This window comes from Rhynchophorus ferrugineus, unplaced genomic scaffold (assembly GCF_030347505.1).
Source record: "Rhynchophorus ferrugineus isolate W39M unplaced genomic scaffold, kcgeb_rfMv2 rfM4, whole genome shotgun sequence".
Lineage (NCBI taxonomy): Eukaryota > Metazoa > Arthropoda > Insecta > Coleoptera > Curculionidae > Rhynchophorus > Rhynchophorus ferrugineus.
The window spans coordinates 1,035,644-1,058,968 of NW_027472583.1; the positions used below are offsets into that span (position 1 = coordinate 1,035,644).

The 23,325-nt window shown below is 32.2% G+C and overlaps 1 protein-coding gene across 1 annotated transcript in view; it reads right to left on the reverse strand.

Moving 5' to 3' along the window:
• Nucleotides 1-623: 623 nt before the first annotated feature.
• Nucleotides 624-23,325, reverse strand: part of LOC143195458 (disintegrin and metalloproteinase domain-containing protein 10) — a 185,109-nt gene continuing 162,407 nt past the window's right edge. Inside the window, exons 8-16 of the mRNA XM_076402574.1 lie at nt 15,372-15,496; nt 15,137-15,265; nt 7,463-7,631; nt 7,213-7,382; nt 4,913-5,080; nt 4,669-4,855; nt 4,423-4,613; nt 3,132-3,505; nt 624-2,931 (exon numbers count right to left, since the gene is read on the reverse strand). Coding sequence (XP_076258689.1) covers nt 2,310-2,931; nt 3,132-3,505; nt 4,423-4,613; nt 4,669-4,855; nt 4,913-5,080; nt 7,213-7,382; nt 7,463-7,631; nt 15,137-15,265; nt 15,372-15,496 — 2,135 coding nt within the window. The 3' untranslated portion in view covers nt 624-2,309. The remainder of the gene's footprint in view (nt 2,932-3,131; nt 3,506-4,422; nt 4,614-4,668; nt 4,856-4,912; nt 5,081-7,212; nt 7,383-7,462; nt 7,632-15,136; nt 15,266-15,371; nt 15,497-23,325) is intronic.

A 23,325-nucleotide genomic window follows, 5' to 3' on the forward strand; every position in this document is an offset into this window, starting at 1 on the left:
CCGTATACCATTACATAATACCTCGCTCCGTCAAGATGTCTTGAATTATTGATATATCATTTGTAACATGGCAATTACCAGTACGGTTCTACTTAATTTTACTTCTATTTACAGTTAATTAATGGATAATTACTGATAGTTAGTAAAAGCATATTAAAAACTTTCACTTTATGATGTAACGCATCGGTTTCCTACATATCGGGTGAACAAAAAACTCTGGATGTCATAAACCCAGAGCCCGTTACTGAGAACCAAATAAATAAGTCTGTTATTAAATTTCGATAATAGTGATCTAGTTTAGCGATCATACCTTTTAATTCCAAGCGTTTAAACGAAATCTTAATTCACTTAATTGTGACTAACTATAATATAATACACCAAAATAACTTCTTTTTTTTATTAGTTTAGCACTTTTCTGTATATTTAATGTATTTTTCTTACCTGACGTTTAAATACTTGTTTGATATCTGAATTGTCAAGTGTTTCTTTTGTTTTGTCTTGTCGACTTGATATTTTTAGTCCAAAATTTTGAGCTATATGACATCGTATCATAAAAATCACCAGATTTCGTACTAAAATTATATTAAAATTTGTTATGATAAAGGATTTAGAAACAAACAAAATTAATGAATTAACTTTTATTAAAAATAAATTTTAATATGTAACATATTAAACATAAATATAAAGTTAAAATATGACAAAACTAGCGAGTTACTACTAATTGACTATATTTGGAATGTGAAACGAAAAAAAAAGGAAAAGAATGGGGAAAAACAGACAAATATTTTTATCGGTAATTTACAACACTTTTCTCGTCGATTTATATAAAAATACAAGATATTTATTCCGAATACCTATATAAAAAGCACAATTACTCACATTTTGGCACTAGAAATTAAAAAAATTGACACCAAAAAATCTCCATTTACCAATATCAGAGAGTAATTCTGTTTAAAATGCATTTGATTGATGCGTAGGGAGGGGAGAGGCAGGTTTTTATTGGAGGAGGTTCCGTATCTTTTGTTTGTCGTATCAAAAGATTTAAGTACATAAAGTGTATCCTAAAAATTGCAAGACATATAAGAATATTGTTTTATTCATTTGTTTTCTTATTTACATCAGGGATCACCACTTACATACGCTTACATTATCGCATACTATTTTTTATTTTTCCTTTAAAAAATCAGCTTGTGAATATTAAATTTAAACAGTCTTGTTTGAAATATAAGTAACTCGATGGCAATGTAAGAGTATATAGTATTATGTACCCCCAGAAGAATTGTTCGCCATTTTAAAAGTATTTTTTTGTGTTATTGTCTACCTATAACATTTTACTTGCTAATATATTCTCCTGGGTATACTAATTAAAATAAAAACTAAAAAATAATAATAAAGAATAAGTTTTTTAGTCATATAAAAAAGATTTAAAAATTAGTAAACGAGGCTAAATACATCATACATCAATTCCCTAACAATGTAGCAGGAATGTTTCGAGAGGGCTTATCACAAATTGTGAGTATAACAATTATTTCTCTTTAACAATCACTGAGATATAGAACTTAAAACACAGGGAACAGAAATAGGGCATATATTGGTTTAATAATCGTTTCCACAGCCTTAACAATATGTCTTCACTGCATTTTAATACCACGGTTTTGGTTTTTTTTGGCTATGTTTATATTTCTGTTATTACTAAGATGACAGAAGGTATTTCTATTTTTTAATAATTTTAATATTGATTCTTGTTGCGGCGTTTATGCAACTAGATATACCTATAGTCTTTTTAAAATATATTACTTTAACAAATATTTGATATGTTTCAAACTTGAACTATTCAATTAACTATTATGGTTTGGAATAACTGTAAAAAATATTATCATACTGATCTTTATATATAAAAATCTAAAAAATATAATGATTGACGGATTGACTTGACGTTAATTGGGATATCAAGCTTTTTGCCAGTGTTATTAGATTAAAAGAAGAAAATGCTTATATCAACTAATTATATCAGAATATTTTTCTATTGTCACTCGTTTGTTTTCAAATATGTCAAATTATAAAGTGGTTAATATTATATATTTTTGTAAAAACGAAGGTCAGTTAATTTCATACAGAAAGCAGAATATAAATTATTGTTTTTTTTTTCTGTAAATTTAGGTTCCTTGGAAACTTTACTCCTTATGCTTTAGGAATGGTATGGAATATTGTGAATTGAGCTATCGTATTTAAAAATTACGCTGCTCTTAACTAGCCGCAACAGGTTTCGTAAAAGTAGAATTACCTCGTGTCAAATTCGCCGAAAGCAACTATTGTTCGTCAACACTAACGTACTCGTTTTCCGATAATAAAATCTCTAAATCTGATTGGACGGTATGGATATTTGAGTCGACATCGGCCGATGCCAAGTTGATGGTGTCGTACGGCGCCGGCACTGTCGGCTTGATGACGACAGGAGTCTCGGGAGTTTTGATCATCTCGCTCTGGACCAAGATGGCGGGACGGGCGTTCGACTTCTTCACCGGCTCTATCACGACGCTGGTCTGATTCTTTTCCGGCTTGCGTAGCTTCAGGCTGAACTTGAACGGCGGTTTGTAAACCACCTGTACTCTTACTTTATCTTTCTCGCCGGGGATGTTAGCTACGCTTCGCGACTTTTTCTCCGGTCTGGTGGCCCGTTGCGGAGCTTTCTTGTGAAGACCGCGACCGGTGGTCAATCCCACGGGGGTGCTCTTGGATTTCGGGAGATTATACTGGTTTTTGAGCCAGTGGTGAACCTTCCCCACGGGATCCGTGCTCTCTTCTTCCATAGTGTTATGCACTACGGGGCTGGTGTCGTTCTTGCCGTCGATATCTGGCTGTATTGAGCTATAGTCGATGATTTCTTTCTTCTTTTTCTTTTTAGTTTTGTTTGGCAGTTTTTTAACTTTACTGTAAAGAAAATTAATTCTAAAAATTTTGGATTTCGATTTAGATTGATGATCTGGTATATATATATATATATATATATATATATATATATATATATATATATATATATATATATATATATATATATATATATATATATATATATATATATATATATATATATATAGAAAAGTTCCTTAATAAAATACTGTAACACCAACCTGTGTGGCACCTCCAACAGATCCTTCTTACGATTATTCTCCTCTATGCCCACTACCGCGCTCATCCTCTTCTTCTTCCTGGGCGAGTTCTTCTTGGGACTATTCAAATTGTTGCTAGTATCTTTATTGTTATTATTCGTATTGGCACTATTGCTTTTATTGTTGATTTTGCCGCCGGACTTTCTAGGTTTCTTCTTGATCTTCCCATCTCGGACCCTCTTCTTCAGCGGTACCTTTGTTCTCACTCCTTGGTGGATGATAACGCCATCCTGATTATCGGGCAGTCGTACGGCTTCCGTCGTCTGTTTGTGCATGATGGTGATGGATTTTAGTTTCAGGTTTGGTCGTTTTCCCAAATATTTAGTGCAAAGTACCTGAACATAATTTATGTACATTAATTTACTAAAAGTTTAAATATAATAAATAAAATATATAATAAAAATTAAAATGTATTTGTTTTTGGTGAAGGTGCTTGGATTTACCGTACAATTATACTAAAGTACTAAAATGTAAAAAAATTTTCCTAAATTACGGAAGGTAACCACCTAATAATCATAGAACTGTAGTGGTAAATAAAAATGACAAAAAATATTGTTAAAAATATCGATATTGTAAAAAGATATCTGTTATCGATATATTTCAAAGATTTACTACTCCAACAGCCAAAAAAACAATTAATTGAATAAAAAGTAAGATACATTTGTAAACACAAACACTAATTGACTTGAAAAAATAACGACTTTAACGAAAATATCTTTATATTACTTCATAGTATTTTATATTGATATATCAAAATATTTTTTTTACAAATCTAATACTTTAAAACGTTTTTCAACAGAATTAGATAACAAAGCAATTTTTCTAACCTTATGGAAACTATAAATACTCTTGAAACTGTAATTAGCAAATTGATATTTTAAAATACAAGTTTGGGAATCAAGCAATTCTAAAGTGGGCGGGCTTATATATATAGCGTAATTAGCATCTCAGGATTATTCCTTAAGTTTATCTTATCCTGCTCTCTACCTACTACTCTCCTCACTATTTTAATTATATTTAAATGAAGATCGGGGAACGTGTTGAAATTAAGACTTGCTTTACAAAAGGGATAAATAATAATTTATTTTCAGCTTGGGAAATATGTGTACAAAGTGTACGTTTGAGACTTACATTGTTTATAGTGGTTTATAATAATTAGGATTTTAACCTGAAGATGTAAGAAAGGTCACAATAATTATGATATAAATTAAATGTAACAAAGTGTATACTTTTAGTTAACTGAAGAACTTACCAAAAGGGCTATGATGCCAGAAAGAATCACGCCGACGACATACCAATACTGTATGATCCATTTCTTGAAACTGGCAATGCTCTCTTCACTTAAAAGTAGTTTTCTTAAGGTTGCAAGAGGTCCAGAAGGATCTACCTCACGGCACATTTGGAATACATCACAATAGCCGGAATAGTCATTGCAAGGTGTGCCTATACAATTAAAAATGTGTTTTTTTTGTATTGTCATTTTTTATATAGTCTTTACCTGGTTTAGAATACATATCAGGAACATCATAAGGCATATCATTCCATTCAAAACTAGATATACACGGCTGATTATCACCGGGAAGTTTGCAGCACAATTCGCAGGCCTTAGTCTTCAGATCACCCTTTTTTGGTATACACTGGCACGATTCCAAGCCATAAGCCAGACATATTGATCCTGTGCACTCCTGAAATTAACCCAGAGTAATCATGGTCCAGAAAAACAGCAACTTTAAGATACACACCCCCATGAAACAAACGAATTCCGTGTTGCAGATGGTTTTGTTCGGTTTATTGACTGAGGGAGGGCATTGGGCTTCACGACCATTGCAGAAGCTTTCATCTCTACAACCATTGTCGTCACGACATTTGTCTCCAAACTTGACCTGACAGTCGAAGGTACAGCACGGACCCTAAAACAGTTCGAAATATGCTTTTCAAGCAATTTATTAACAATAGTTTTACGATTTTTTTGTGTTTTTGTTTTTCTTATGATGAAATGCGGAAATAAAAAATATTTTCTACAGTTTGGTTTTAAACTAAGGGGTTTTATCTCATTATATAAAGAGAGGGGAACATCGTTATGCATTCTTCTTATTCATAGGGTCGAAGTTCATTTATATCCCTTTTACTTTAGAATCGTTTTGTAATAGGATTGTTTTGTTACTTCGTTGGTTGTTTGGTTGTTTAATTCCGGTTGGAACTTTTGTTCTCTTTAAATTTTAAGGTTAATTAATACAATGGGTGGAGGAAAAGTAATTTCGGATCTTGTCGTGTTTTGTTAAAGAGAGCTATTTCAAGAACCAATCAATAGTTTCTAAAAGAAATTCGAATATGATTCCCAATTAATTTATTATTACTGAATTATTTATTTTTAATTTTATGATATTAATATTTATTTATATTAAAATTTATATTTTATTTATTACTTAATAGTTTTACGATTTTTTTGAATTTTTGCTGTTCTTATGATGAAATATCGAAATAAAAAAGATTTTCTTCAGATCAGTTTTAAATTAATGGATTTATTGAGATTATTAGACAAAGAGAAGTGAACACCATCATGAATTAGTCTTATATATAGAATCGATGCTACAAATGAACATCCATTTTTCTATATAATCATTTTGTTACTTCATTTTGATTATTTTATTCCGGTTAGAACTTTTTTCTTTTCTTTAATTGTAATATTATTTAGTACTATGGGTTGTGGAAAAAGTAATCTCGGTTCTTTTCATGTTATTTCAAAGATAATTTAATCCTATGAATTTTAAATACTAATTAATGTCATATGTGCCGTTTTGATCAATGATCTGACAACACTCTTTGTCAAAACCATATTTTTTTTCACGGTAGTCCTTTGGATTTTTGGACGAGAAAATTAAGTCACTAGCCAGCTTTACACCATAAAGAGTGTTTAACAGAAACCAGAACAAATGACAGTCGGACGAAATACGGTATGGGCTATACACTGGGTGCATACAGTCTTTTATTATTTTTGTTAAAAATATGAGTGTTCTCAGTTTTGTTTTGATGAAAGACTGATGATCCTCTGTAACTCTAGTCATTTTTTAAACGTCTGCTTCAATCGTATTATTTGTTGAGTAAGTACTATTTCCCCAATTATATCATACTAGCGACCCGCCCCGGCTTCGCACGGGTGCAATGCTGATACTAAATTAAATACACTACAGAAAAAATATGAACGTTGTATATAAAAACATAGCGGCCCGCTCCGACTTTGCACGGGCATAAAATATATATGCCTATGTCACTCAATGAAAACATGATTAAAATCGATCCAGTATTTTTGGTTCATTCATTACTGCCCTTGGCCTGCACGCATTAAATTTGGAGTAAAACAATTCCTCTTCCCCTATACTTACTATGAAGATTTCCTGCTATCTTTGGAATATCTAAATTCATACAATTTTTATTACATTACACATTTTTAAACGCAAATTTTAAATTTGTAATATCTCCGAAAATATTTGTTTAATTTACATGCTGTAAGGAACCATATTGATCTATATTAATTGCACACTGTATTTAAGGTACTTAATTCGATAAGGATTAATGCCGTATTGCTTAAAATAGCTTCGTAAATAAGCCATTTTCTCACGTAAAAAGTAAACAATAAAAATGGTTAATGTGGGTTATCCCTAAAAGATAAACATATACCATCGCGGACTTTTTTGTAGACCTTTTTATGGTGTACAATACTGTAGTACATTAATTTGATCTAACTCGTAGGGTTAGGCAGCGTTTTTGCTAATTGCTAAATAAACCTTAAAAAATAGGTTAATTTACGACATCACGTTAGAAACCTCTAAAATTAGCACTGTTGCCTTAGTATATTATGCATGTATTATACATATAAACCTTCCTCTTGAATCACTCTATCTATTGAAAAAAACTGCATCAAAATCCGTTGCGTAGTTTTAAAGATTTAAGCGCACATAAGGATATAGGGACAGAAAAGGCGACTTTGTTTTATACTATGTAGTGATATTTTTTGAAACCATTCTGATAATTAATTAATTACCTGAGATGGGCTACATAAGCTTCTCGGTGTTAACCTGCATGGAGGCTCGTCAACTGGCGGATATCTGCGCATGGGGAAGCAACATTGGTCGCGACAGTCCTCCTCCCAACCGCAATCGCATTCTTCGCCTTCTTCCACCACACCATTGCCACAAATCGCGGCTTTAGGTTCTAAGATACAAAAAATATTAATGACCATTCTTTACACCGAATAAATCTGATCAAATAATATTATAAAAATGTTCGTTTACCCGTAAAGCATCCTTTGGCACTTCTTGCCTTGTAATTCAAAACGGGATTGATACTTTTCAAACTGCAAGGGCTGAATTTGTTGTTGTTTTTCTTGTCGCCGGATGTGGCTCGCGCGAACATGATGAAGTTACCATCCTCCCCACCTGGAGTACACTGTTCTGGATCGTGCTGTAATAAATAGAATACGTAGAACAATTATATTGGTCTATAAATTATTTTTAAAGGATTTACAACAGATGGTGTACTGTGTATTAAATCATGTATGACAATAATAAAACATTCTACATCCGAATTTTGTAAATAATAAAACAATCCTGATATATTCGAAGAGCGTCACTGTTTGTCATATCATAAACTTAGGCTTTCCACTGGAATTATTGGATGATGTCTTTATAGCACGAACGTCATATAATTGATATTAAACTCGACCTTATTTTGCATGAAAAAATAATATGAAAGGGAAGGATCCCGCTAAAATAAAAGCAAGAGGTATGTATATCCAACAAAAATTAAAGAATAATATAATACATTTTATTAATATTAAAAACAAACTTGATATACAAATATTTATCTCAATTTATCTGCATATTTGGCATATTGGCATATTTATCTGCTTTGTTCGAGCTCTCAAGAGTCTTAATTTTTACACCTACAAGAAATATATTTCCTGAAAGACGCTTCAACATAAAATAAACATTACCAATTATCATTTTATCATTGAATATCAAGTCAAGTCAACCAAAAAAGATTACTACACATATCATACCATATCAAGAAACAATGTATTAGCTTTGTGCTAATAATAATAATAATTATAATAATAATCTACTATTACATATAACTGTGAATATATTGACATAAGTTTGATATACTATAAGAACCTAATTTCTTTCTCCTTCTGACAAACTTAAGAGGTTATGGTATTGAGATAACTAATAACTTAAATAAGTATTGGTAGTATTATTTTTGTTTTTTATGAATAAGCAACACAGTATACGCGCGTCCTTTGTTAATTGTGTGTCTCATTCAGTCATTGTTCAATTAAAATGCGCGCTTTGCAGTCTTTTTGTTGTTCAACAACTCCATGCCTATTGCCTTGTAGCGAGAGTTAAACACTTGGTTAGTGTCATGATGTGGTCTGTTATCTCAGCCAAAGGCATGTAACCCCTATACATTGTAGGGACAACAAAACAAGTGTTCAGCACGCCAGAGAGATAAATTAGAAAAATCGTTTAGAATGTTTATAAAATTCTTATATGTGTTTCCCCAAAATACCGTTTTCATAACATCTGTCCTTTTATAGCTTTATGACGGTACTTTGGGTCTCTATGACAGAACATTTTATTGTCACAGCATCTAGTTCACTTGAGTAAGGAGAAACCTGTATAAGGGGAGTATTGGTTCCAAGAAAAGGTGATCGTAGGATACCGTATAGTTTCAGAGTGGGTGTGGTATACACACCACCTTAAATAGAGCGAACCAAGAGGTTCGCAGGCATTCACGTTATCATTCACGACTAGTAATTAGTCTAAATTTGTATATTGGTATCGATCCGTATGATCGATTATAGTTCGGGTATTTATAGTGTTCTATTGTACTGTAACTGTATTCATAAGTAATTAAGAAAGATCTCCAAGAAGAACTTATTTTTGATCCTACTGAACCAGCAAGTATTTTCCAGAAAATTATTTTATGAATTAATCAAGTAATTCAACAACAAGACCAATACAGGCGAGTACTAGAAACCCGATTGGTACTACAGATTAATGAATGGTACCCTGGCGATTATCATTACACTTTGTGCGTGATTCGGGACCATGTTACAATGCCAGAAGTGTTATCTCATATCTGCAGAAAAAAAAAACGGTTTTGCCTTAGCCAGAAAATTCACCAGACATGAATTCCATAGTAAACAAATGGAAACTCATCAAGCGGGCGATTGCAAAAGAAGTGATTACCACCAAGCAGCAGTTAATTGAAACTCTCATTAGAAAATGGTATGACACCTCTAAACTCTAGGAAGATGTGAAAAGGTGTATACATGTAGAAAGCATTCTCCGAAGCATAGAAGCTCTTACTGCAGTAAAGGCATTGGCAATGCCATCACTAAATATTAAAATTAGTTCTATAATTTTTTAATAATATTAAAATTACTAAAACTAAGATTATAGCTGTTAATTAACTGTTGTTAACTGTTCTGTATATTTTTGTGTATTTTTTATGGATCCAATAGATTTCAGATACAAACAAAAAAATACATAAGAGACCCCCAACTAATAATTTATTACAGAAATCCGATACAATTAAATAATCTCGATATGTTCGCTATTTTTTTACATTTTAAAATCTCTATTTTACCAATGAGGGTATAGCTGGACTGGACATACAGTTTAACGTGGGCTCAGAACCACAGTTCTCGGACTTAAGAACCACCAACTAGCGAGTAACCAACTTATAAATCATTCTAGAAAACATCCGGTCTTACCCAGTCTGGTTATCGGCGTGACTGGGATCATTTTCCTTGTCCGATTTTGCACTCTTGCCTAGGACAATCACACATACTAAACAATCACAATCATAATTTACGACCATGTCCCAGCAGGATGCGAACCCGCGACTATCGCAACAGTAGGAGGACCGTCCTGTCGCCTTTACCACTGCGTCGACCAAGCCGGCCCCTAGTAATTTGGCCAGCAACTGTACTATAAAAATAAAAATAAAAACAGTATCATTTTAATATAGGACAAAACTGTTAAGTAAATATCCAAGAATATACATCGCCCGGGGGGCATTTTTTTCAATTTTTCTTAAACCGAAAAAAGAGACACTATGTTGTCACATATAATTTTAACGCCGGCATATAAACGAAAAAGAGATGAATAATCCACGCCGCGCTCATATGAATAATTTATGGATCGAGGGGGTGAGGAGAGGGGAAGTTAGGGCAAGGCGGTACAGCGTACACGTTGCCGGGCCGATATGAGAAAATGAGTGTCTACTAGGGCGAGTCCTCGTCAATATTCCGGCTCCTTACTTTGATATTGGCCCAGGGGATGGTTTTAATATAATTTTTTCATATAAGAGAGGTCGGGGCTAATGGGGAATATATAATGTTTGTGCGTTATAAAGGTGTCTGCTGAGGATTTCGCGGTGAAACCTTGGATTAGGTCGAAAATATTCGCATATCGAACGACAGATGGTCGTCAGAAATGAAGAAATTACTTTTTCGTAACTTTATGATCGTCTTTTTGTGAGGATGAAATCGTATATTTGTCCGCCAAGTAAATTTTTAGAAATTGAGATATATTTAAATACAGTATGTGCTTAGATTATTAGGGAAAGTACTTGTAATTATGTAATTTATAATATATAATCTAATAGAACGGCGGCCTTACAAAAAATCACGCCCCATCGACAGCATGAAAAAGAAACGACTCTAATGTGCTAGATAACATCGAAATATAACTGTTGCAGACTGGAGTCGAGTAAGTATAACTTTTTTGAATAATACAATAGGACAATAATGATTTTTTTAATGTTACTTCTATTCTATTCTCCCTTCTAAACTTGACAAAAAATTGACAAAAGTTCTTTTGCAAGACGACGCCCTGTTGAACAACTCCACGCCGATTGCCTTGTAGGGAGAGTTAAACACTCGGTTAGTGTCATGATGTGCTCTGCTATGTCAGCCAGAGGCATGCGACGTCTATACATTGTAGAAGGGACAATGAAACAAGACCAATACAAGTCTCAAAGCCAGAACTGTTACTGCATATTTGGCGAAAAAAAAATACTGTTTTCAGCGCGTTTTCAGAAGAACATGATCTTGAACGGAAACAGTTGAGAGCGTAGAGTATTGCCGCCTCGGCAAGCTTCGAAATGGAACTGCGGAGGCTGATAGGCCTGTAGTTAGGTGGAGATCATCTTGCTCCTTTCTTGGGAATAATCGCTATATGTGCGTTTCCAAGATGCTGGGAAATGTTGCAGCCTTATTATGGAGTTAATGATATTTTCCAATTCTGTGAGCTGCCTATGCGGGAGCTTTTTTTAATTGGGTAATCGAAACCCGGAGATTTTTTTGGTTCATCGTATTTAGAGACTTTGAAGACACGACATAGTTGAGAAGAAAGGTTGGAATGAGTGGTCTTTTGATGGAGTTAAATTCGTTGATGACAGTGTCATTGTCTTTAGGTTTGGTGTTCGACTCGAGCCCGACTATTCTTTGGCCGATGACTGCGAAATTTCCTGTAACCTCTGACTTCAGGGGGGGTGACATTGAACGTCTTCCCTACGAGGCATCTAAAGACACGCCAGAAAGAAGGGTAACCGTCCAGTCTTTTGTCCGCGGGAAATAAGTTCCATTTAATTGTACGCCAGGTGGAGACGGCCTCCCTGACCCTCCTGCATGCTCTGTTCGTCTCCTTTTTGTCTGCAGCATCGAGGGTGAATCGAGCTAATCTTCATAAACCATTTTTTATGCGAATTTTACGTTTAATATAAGCGGGAAGGTTGTTTCCCCATGTTTGGGGTAGTGTGGAAGATGCAAAAATATATTGTGAGCATGTCTCGATACATAGAAGTTTTTATTGCATCAAAGGGTGCCATCACTAAATAGGCAAATTAATCTTATAATTTTTTAATTATTTTAAAATTACTAAAACAAAGATTATAAAACTGTTTTGTATATTTTTTCTAGTTTTTTCAGATACGAATAAAAATATATAAGAACCCCAACTAATCATTTGTTATAGAAATCCAATTAAACAAAATTGTAACCTACTGTAAGAGAGGATGTGGCTAATGGGGTTTTAACGAACAATAATTTTAAAATATTCCTCATTAACAATACGATACAAATATTTAGCGGTGGTCATTATTCTATTCCTCTTTACAACCAAGTCAAATATATAAAATACGAGAATATGTTTACATCATTCAAAATGAACCTGTTCTTTTTCACGTAACCTTCTTTTCGAAAGACAGTTCGTGATTGAATATGTACATCTTACTGTGATGCTTTTACATACTGCTTCCAGACACTGTAGCATTTCAAGATGAAAATGCACCCATACATGTAGCCAAAAATATTCAGTCTAGGTTTGAAAAGTAAAATAATATCATCAAAAATCTTCCCTGACCAGCACAATTGACATACCTCTGCATAATTGAATATATTTCCACGTCCAACGTCATTGATGCAATTGGCAGATGTTTTGACACAAAATTTGGAAAATATTCAGAGAGTATACAACAGTTTTAAATGCAAATGGTGGGTCAACACCTTATTAATGAATAACTATTATGTATATGTCAGGTATTCATATAATTTTGTCCATTCCGTGGAATTTAGAGTTTACCATAAGCGACGAGCTTTTATTGTGAGTTTTCCACCATGAATTATATACTAATAAAACCGCATACTTTTCGCCACCTAACGGGAAATAAGTTATAATTCCCGCAATAAACGGAAAATTATTTCAGCTCAGCGGGACAATTATGTTGCATCCTCATAAAGTGTTGATCTGATTTAATTACTATTTATTTTGTACTTTGTACAATTATATGTTTAGAAAAAATATTGCTATTTATGCTGATTCATTCTTTTCCTTGATTAATATACAAAAATTATATATATATATATATATATATATATATATATATATATATATATAGTATTGTACCTATTAATCAGTAATAGAAGAATTTCTTTCATAAAATTGTTGGGCATGAAAATATCTTCTAAAGAAAACCTTTCTACAGATCCTGAGGAGCACAAACTCTAATTACATTTGATTTTGTTACTCTTGTTACTCTCCGGCATTATTTAGCTTTATGACATGAATTTAGCTTTAGTAATTTAGCTTTATGACATGAATTGTAAGATTTTGAATTCTTTCTCTTTCATCTTTTGTAATGCTAAAGTGTTAGTATGATGCCAATATGGTCCTATGTATTTCAGGTAAACAGGACTGTTTAAAAAACTTATCAATTCTTCTTACAAAGCTCTATTTTAGTTGTAAACATAAGGATAACAGTAAAGTGAAGAGGAAAAAATATCAAAATGTGGATTTGTTTGTTAGATGGAGAAGTGCGCTTGTAAATAAATGTGAAAAATCCTCGTGATATTCAAACGCAATCCTGTTGATATTTTTATAGCAAATGATCACTTAGTTAAGGGTGTTATTGATATTGGCTTCGAACTATGATGACATATGACCCTTTTTAATCTTATAAATGAACGAGGAAATAAAGTTCGATATGAACAAGTCTTTATGTTTTCCAAGTTAACTTTCTACAAGTCATTTTCTGTGATTTACTAAATAGGTTGTAATTGTAACTTTTATTCAAGCTAATAGATTTTACTCTCATTTAGGCTAATTTAAAGGTATATATTCAGACATATAAATAAATAAATAATAAAGAAGGCATTGACATTTAACAAATAACAAATATACTCTGTTGTATCGCAATAAAGATTGACATATTTATTTAGTGATTGCTATTTTACTTATGAGAGCTACTAAGCGTTATTTTCTATAGAATAGATTAATTAATAAGATCGAAAAATGTATTTTGAAGCCATAAGTATATGAAATATTAATTACAAAATACAAATAGAAATATAAATTACAAATTATATTTTTAATAACAAGTAATTTAAATACTGTTCAATAGAGCACAAAAGCAATTAAAAAAGTTTTTTTTTCGCATTATAGAATAGACCAAGTACATAGAGTAAGAGCGGTTGTTGAAAAGGCACTTGAAGAAAATAGATACTGCCCTACAATATTTTTGGATGCCTTATAAGCTTTTGATCGGGTATGGAATTTGGGATTAATTTACAAAATGAGTATATTGCTACCGTGGAATTACTTTCAGCTGTTGGAATCACATCTTTTCAAAATAAATTTTAAAATCTCGCATGAAGGAAGGAACATTCTCAACACTTAAACCTATTTTGGCTGGAGTTGCACAGGGTAGCGTCTTGGGACCACTCATATATCTGCTCTACACTGTTTATATCCCAACAATAAAAGAAGCAATACTTAAAACATTTGCTAAGAACACAGTTAATATTGGCAGAAGATATATCTCTACCCCAGGCTGTAGAAAAGTACAACAAGATCTACAAATGGACCAGAGACTGGAAAATACAGCTTAATAGCTCCAAATCTGTCCATATTAATTAAACCTAATTATATCACTTGACGGATGCCCGACTCCTCAGGCAGAAACAACTAAATAGTTGGACATCAATCTTGATTGTAGGTTAAATTAGAAACATCATGTTAGACCAAAGACAGAGCAGATGCAACTCAAAATTAAACAAATATACTGTTTGGTCGGAAGATATATATAACTTGATCTAAAATCAAAGAAATTGGTTTACCAGTCAATCTTAAAGCTAATTTGGACCTATCGGGTTACACTAAAACATCAAGTCAACTAGTAAACTATCGAAAAAAAGTTCTACGACTAGTTACCAAGGCTTATCGCTAGGTAACCAACGAAGAGCTGCACGATGATTTATATTATTATTAATTTGTAAATTTATACTGCATATCTAATGTAAGATGTAATTAATAAAAGAAAATTATAAAATAGAAATGCCAATCAAAAAAACAAAGAAAGGCTTGTTAATTTCTTGGAAAAAATTAATCGTAATAACTTACAGGTGATCCAAAATTGTGACCAATTTCATGAGCCAGCGTGACATGACTGACAGCCGGAGGCACGTGTTTCCCATAGTTCAGCAAAGTCACAATCCCAGTATTCAGAGATTTCATGCTGCCCCTGTAATGCTAAATAACAAAAAAATACATATAAAATACAAACGGCGCATCGTATATTCTGTAATTGTGAACCAGAAAAACACATTGTGTAAATACGAAAGAAATTTTAGCTTACTCCGTTTTTCTCGCATACTCCTCCAGCATTTTTTAAATCGCCGGTCCAAGCCAATCCCAAGGTTCCCATCTCGAAGTCACGATACGTAAACATGTACGCCAGACAGAAGGCATCGTAATCTTCTTCTGTAATAAATCAAAACAGAAAAAATTAGAAAGATAAAATTAGATTTTTGTTTGTTATTTTCAATTTATGTATGGAGTAACTATAAAGATAGAGAAACACAATACAATCAAAATGGGTTTAAAATGAAATATATTTTTTTGCAGTTCTTTAATTATAGAGTGTACAGACAAGTTTTTATTTTTTTTCAGTTGGTTAGTAAGTTGGCAGTTGAAATAAGCAATATGTAGTTTCTATGTAGATTTTCATGGTTTTTGTGAAATGTTACCAAACGATCTCCTGTCAAACGAACTCACTTGATGGCATCTTTATAGTTAATTTTGGATGAAGATTTAATTTGGTTTAAATACACTTTCTGTTTTCATATTCACAAATTGACGGTTTTTAAGCTTTTATTAAAGCAATCCAGGTGATTGTTCTACATATTTATTCAAATTAAAGAAGAAAACTATCTATTAATGTGTTACTACTTAAGTATAACTATCTCCCATGATAATTTCATTCAGTTTAAGCTTGCAGTTTCAACGAAGCAGTTCAACCTTTTTCTTTCAACGAAATTTTGCGTTCAAGATTCATCCCAAGGCATTTACTATTCATAAAAGGCATAAAACTATTCATATTTATTAGTATATGAACAACTTGGTTATAAAATCATACTTTCCTTGACTTTTATTCTCTATGTCTGGGATAATTTATTTATATTATTATGTGCGTACTTTTTGAAGCTGAAGTTTATATTAGGACGAAATTGTCATGAATAAATACGTTCTCAATATAGTGTATTTTAATGATTAATGAACATACTTTTATTCTCTTATAATATGTGGATCGACAATAATTACTGAATTATAAATAAAAGATAAATAAATGGTATTACTATTTTTTCTAATAAATTGTATGCCGAATATATGATATATTCAAATGAAAAGTTTAAAAGAATAAGTCATTAAAAGTTTTTGCATTCACACAGACTAAAACAAAACGTATTTACACCATTTGTGATCTTTTCGGTCCCCCTTTTAAAAGCAGTCGATGGATTTGCATGAGTCAGACAAACAAAACGACCGAAATAATTCAAGAGACTTCAGTTTGATGGTTTTAAGAAGACAAATATTATCGTTAAAGAAGCACTTTTACGGTAAAGCTGTTACTTTTCCTTCGGTTTTAAATTAACTGGAGTAGAACTAATTAATATAAACTGGTTTAAAAGTCAATTGATACGTTGCGTAGGAAACAAATATTGGGTGAAACTAGAGCGTAAATTACAAATAAATTTTGTTTAAAAATATTTTCTAGTTTTTTTCGTATAGTCTAAATACAATATTGAAATCAAGTGTAGCACTTTTTAAATAATAACATATTAAAGACTTACTGAATAACTAAAAAGACATTTTAATTGTGACCAATGATTTAAATAACAAACATGATGTGATATAAAGATACATGAAATAATAGAAATTAATAACTGGAGATCATACGTAATTACAGATCAAATAAATCCCGGACTTAACAATAAATAGACCTGTTAACCTCTTTAAATCTAATCGTTGCAATTACATTAAATGATTGCGATTGATGATTTGGACAGGTTTGGCCTTCCTTGGTGTTAAATGGGATTTGCAACCACTTGCGAAGCTACTCCACAACGTCAATTTTAGCGTAATATTATTGTAAGTTAACCACTTTTAATCCTTTGAAATGATTAGTGGCTCTATAATGGCTCGGTTTTTTTTTAATTTCAGAGGGGAGTCACAAAAGGAGACTCTATCCATAAAATGTTTCACTGTTAATTAATGTAGATCCCAAGTATCGTACTCTATGGTCGATGTTCTGTTCAATAATGATGTTGTAAGATGACACATGTCGATCTAACTAAGTATGTTTAAGAATTTCATAGACTTTATTATTTAATATTGAAATATCCGCAACGAAAACAAAAAAAAGATTTATGATACTGTGGTTCACTTAGTTACTCATCAGCCTGCGGTGTGTTATTCCTTTCTCAGAAGTAAAAAGTAAAGTGAGAAGTAAAAAAATATGACGAAAATGGCTTCCTAAAATCTCAATTTTCAAAGCCCAATAACCTTTATATTTCTTTGTATCATTGTTCAATAAATCGGCTGTATTTTACAATAGTTTAAGTATTATAAATCTTTCGTATTTCATTAATGCTGTTGGTACGATTGATTGCGGGAAGATAAGAGGTGTCCTCTTCATTATTATCTTCATATTCATTTAATTAAGCGGAATAAAATTAATTTTCAAGCAAATAAGACAAGTGATTGAAGTAGTCTTTGGTGTAGTTAAGTGAAGTTCGGACAAAGGTATCGCAGCTGTAGCTGTAAAGCGACGGAAGGGGTGATTGAAAGTGCTCAACCACAAGCTTTGAAAAACACCCCTGGTCCTTGGGTTCTCGGCACATGCATCACAGTCCAAAGTGTAAGGCCGCCAGAGGAGGACTGAAGTTGGCGTGAATTGACATATTCTAACGGAACTTGGACAGCTTGCTATTCAGGGTGAACGGCCATCAAGGGCGAATTAGTATCTCGGTTTCTTAGCCGTAGACAAAATTTGGAAAACCATTCCATATAGAGAAGTACCGTGAAAAATTAGATAGAAATAGTGCCATTGTAAACATCCTTAAAGGAAAACTGTCAAATAAAGGTAACAGTGCCATTTCGAAGATCTCTAATGGCAAACTGGCGGAGGAAGGTACCGGCGATACTCAGATATAATTTTACAATAACTATAAACTGTCGAGACGGAATGATGATCACCTACATCCCTGTGACCGTTTTGTTAGGAGAGAACTGTTATGTAATACGGCCCAGACTATCCGGCCATCTGTTTTTTTGGCTACCTGAATGGTGAATGGTTTTTTCGAATAAACTAGTTTTTAAGCAAAACAATACTTTTTTTAATAGACTTTCACGTATTTCGCGTGTGTTAAAGAAATATATATTGAAAAAAATGTAAAATGTTAGAAATTACTTTTTCCACAATCTTATATTAGGTTTCATTAATGAATCATCACAATATGCAACCACAATAATTTCGCCGAAATCCCGAAATATAAAAGGCACCCGTAAACATAACAAAAAAAAACTATCGTCGACCGTTTTTTATCCGGGAAAAATCCGACGTTTATCCTAGGCATTCCCCATCATAATCAGTTCGTCCTCCGGGGAACTTATTTTTAGTCGTTAACCTCGTTTTCCGAATCGATTTTGAATTGTACCCACATCCACTTAGGCTAATAAGATTATACGGGGAGTGCGCGCCGCGGCGGCGGCCGGCCACCACCGGCTGAAGGCTAATCCCAATTTTCACGGTTACCGTCCCGTCCGGTAATTGTCGGATGGACGTATAATTTTCCGACGGGGACGCGATCGAGACCGATAAAAAAAATCGCTCCCTTAAAATTCGATTAAATTCCACGGGCGCAGTTTAATATAATGGCTTGTTTAGAGGATACATTGTTTTATGATTCCAGCGTAATGGGCTGGATGCGGGCCGCGTTGATTGATATCGATACGTTTTCGCGATATAAAAAGCGAGAACGTTAAAATGTGCGATAAAATCATCAATCAAAGAAGGATTATTTAACAAACTTTTTATATATGTCATTTTACTTTAATCTCGTCAGTTACCTAAAGTGTATTTTAAAATCTAGGAAAGATTTCAATTTGTCGCCAATATACAATAAAGTGTTTAAAACCGCCAAAAACACAGAGTAATATTTAGAGTGTTAGCTTAATGCATATAATTTCAGAATTATTTTCCGTGGTCTTGGCAGGAAGACGCCGGGGACGCCATTTCGCTGCATATCATTGGTTAGTTTAAGTACCATTGCAGGCACCCGTAAAGAAAATATATTTTTAGGATGATCTCCCTGACGTCAAATACTACTGATCAAATAAATTTTAAATAAAACCCAAATTTAAAATAATATATTAAAATAAAATTTTACCTAAGATATAAATATTATAAACTGTTAAAAGGTTAAAATATAACTCTATATATTGTATATTAAATATAAATATAAAAAATCTACAGTCTAATTGCTAATTGTAATTTTCTCTTCTTCACATTTCGTTAGTGTTATCAAATTAAATGAGATGTATTAAAGTTTCTATTTTTTTGTTCCTTCATACTGAAAGCAGATTAAGTATGTGTCTGTTAATATTTTATTTACTTGTTCAACATAAAAATGTATTGAGGCCAATTGTAATTATTTTTACAATGTTATTTTGAACACTGTGAAACTAATAATTAAAACGTTAAAATTGCATGATATACGTCGGAATGGAGAAAACATACCAAAAAAATAATATTTTAAGGAAAGACAACAAAAAATTAAAATGTATTATATGCTTTAAAATTACTGCTATGCTCTTATTATGGTAAAATCGAGGAGTTAAATAAATAAGTAAAATTAAGCTCTTCAAATTGATTAAGTTTTTATTTAATGGCACTTTACAAACAACACAATTTGGCTCTATATATATTGACTTGCCTTGTACTGAAACTTATGCACTATATGAACACAAATGCTCTATATAAACAATTGTATATATTCCACGTAAGAACAATGCTAAATCACATATCTAGCTAACTTGGGCTGTTTATTGCAAGGAAAATGAAATGGAAAAAATAATAGTGATTGTAATTAAGACAGAAAAATGCTGAACACACTCTATATCAGGCACACACAAGTGGCGTCATAAACAAACTGAAAGAAACCATAGAAACAAACAATCGCATTATAGTAATGAGCTAATTAAATGCCGTTATAGGGTAATTCAAACTAATCAATTCAAAAAGTGTAATATTAAACTTCAAATTCATTACAGTATGACTACACTGAATGATTATTATTATTATTAGTCGTCCATTAGGCAAAACAGAAATTACTTTTTCCTCCATTCTCAAATTAAAAATATATGAGAAACAAAATTCTAACAGCTTTAAAAATTCCATCCACAGAGTATTGTCTTGGGACCACTCCTGTATCTGCTCTACACTGCTGATATCCCAACAACAAACTTGGAATATTTGCTGACGACGCATCATGTAACGCAATATGGCATCATGCCAAAATATATATTTCTGCCTAAGGTTGTAGAAAAATTCATTTTGGAGATATGTAGTCAATTTGGACATATGGAGTGCAAACATGGGGTTGTCCTAAACATAAAACTAACTAGTAATTCAACGTACCCAAAAAAGTTCGACAATTAATTACCGCTACGTAACCAACGAAGAGCTGCACGACGATTTTGTCCTAAAACATGAAATAAGGTTGCCAAATCACCGTAACGTGGAAGCAATATTGGACAACACGCAGAAAATCAGAAAATTGAAGAGAACCAAACCACACGAACTTGTTTAGTGTATAAGTGTATTCTTAACTGTAGCTTAAGAGGTTTAGTTTTAGTTTAATTTGTTAAATACATACTGATGCAGTAATACACCTAAGCGTATTTTATTCTGTAAAAATAGAGTACCATTTCCTTAGACAACTTTATTTTTACTTGTCGTGATTCGATCAGGAAAGATCGATAGATCCTGTCAACCTCCTAAATAAACAAACGAAGAAATAACTGTAAAATGGACGGCTATCATTTTCAAAAGAAAAGATTCGCCTTCATTCGATACCCTCCCGTTCGAAAGGGAAACCTTTTCCACGGTTGCTCCTTCACTTTTCATACTGTTGTGTTTTTTCCTGCCATCCCCCATACCCGTACCGAATTAAAGACCCTAAAAAAGCTGTTAAAGTCAAAAAGGGTTCGGTCCGGTGAATATATTTACGTGAAATATTTGATCCCGGACCTTTTCCGTTTTTTCTCCTTTCCGTTTTTTCTTCTCCCCGCTCTATTGATTGGCGGTTATTGAAAAGGTTCGAACAGGTTGGTAGACATAATTGTAATAAGGAAAAAGCCTCCGGGACATAAATTTATACGAAACATAATATCCATCTTGTTATTGTATTTTTAAGGTTACGTATATTTTTCTTGTTATCCGTCTAATATTTTATTCAATGATTTTTTTTTTATTTTCATGTTTTTATTTTGATTCAATAAATATTAATGAAATCATATACAATGATTAGTAAATAGCAATAGAAAATGTTTAAATTTAGATTAATTATTATAAATAGGGCAGAGAATTATTCAAAATTCTAACCATTAAGCTCTAAATAATTAATAATTAATGAAATAAGACGAAGATTTCACGCATAGAAAACAATTGATAATATAACATATTAACAAGAAAAAACTGGGAAAACAGGGAAACAAAAGACATAAAAGAAGTACCATAAAGTCAAGAAGAAAAGATACTAAAGAGTGGTAAACATAGAAACTCATAACTAAAAATAAAATAATCTAAAAATAAAATCCTATATATTTTAAAATTTTAAAATAGGAAAGATATCCTTATTCATATCTTTCCTATTTTAAAATTAAGCGATGAGAAAGACCATGGGAAAAATGAATCTAAAAAATCTATATTTCTCACAATTTATAGTAACATGATAAACCGTTTGTTGTATGTTTACTTTTATTTCCTAGTAGTTCATAACTTATTATATTTGATGCTTCGATAATAATTTTAATATTATTTAGAACTAGAATAATACAACGTACTAAATTGTCCATAGCATTTCTTAATGAGACAAGTTTAAATTAAAAGCAGAGAAAGAGATGAGAAAGACCATGGGAAAAATGAATCTAAAAAAATCTATATTGCTCACAATTTATAGTAACATGATAAACCGTTTGTTGTATGTTTACTTTTATTTCCTGGTGGTTCATAACTTATTATATTTGATGCTTCCATAATAATTTTAATATTATTTAGAACTAGAATAATACACCGTACTAAATTGTTCATAGCATTTCTTAATGAGACAAGCTTAAATTAAAAGCAGACTAAATACAATTTTTAAAAACTTTTACTTGTTTAAATAAAATGATAGTGTTATTGAAATGTATTAAGTGTTACTGGAAATTCAGAATGTTAATGTTATTACAATAATACTGCGTACAAAATCGTTTTTTTTTCTGCAAAAATTCACTAAAAATAAAATCCTGTAAATTTTAAAATAAGTATTTGAAAATAATAAAATAGGAAAGATATAAAAAAGAACGAATAGATATAGTTAAAAAACGATGAGAAAAACCATGGGAAAATGGATAAACCAGTTGATTTAATACTGACTATATAAAAGTAAAAAGAAATTTTAATCCTTTTTGAGGATACATGTTTGTGATGATTTGTATGACAGTTATAAGCCGTCTAAAGTCCGGTCTGACGTAAATACTTTTTTGGCATACATACTCAAACAGCTTATTTCTTGAAGGTCTAGGTAATTTAAAAAATGTTTGGCCAACACGCATAATTCTGCATAACAAATTTCAACCAAATTCACTGTCTTTATTGTCTTTATATATTTTTATTGAAAACCCCTGTATTATTCATCTGATACGATACTGTAAAATAAGGTAGGATAAGATAAATATTTCATACCTGATAATGTAAATTATGATAAAAAGCTTAGTGCTTTGTAATAGTTAAAAATTAGAATAATAAAGAATGATATATTGCGCGTTACGTTCAAAATATCCAGAGCCCCGAACAAGAATTACGTCTCTTGTGCTCACAGACGAATTTCAGTTTAACGTTCGGTTATGAATGAAGTAATAAACATGGCGCCGACATGTTGAACTGCTGCTCCAGACAGTTTCTCCCCAGGCGTGGATATATGGGGCTCTTAGTTGCTGGCGACGTCAGCCAAGAGGGATGTTTATATTTTAAACCCGTTCCCCAG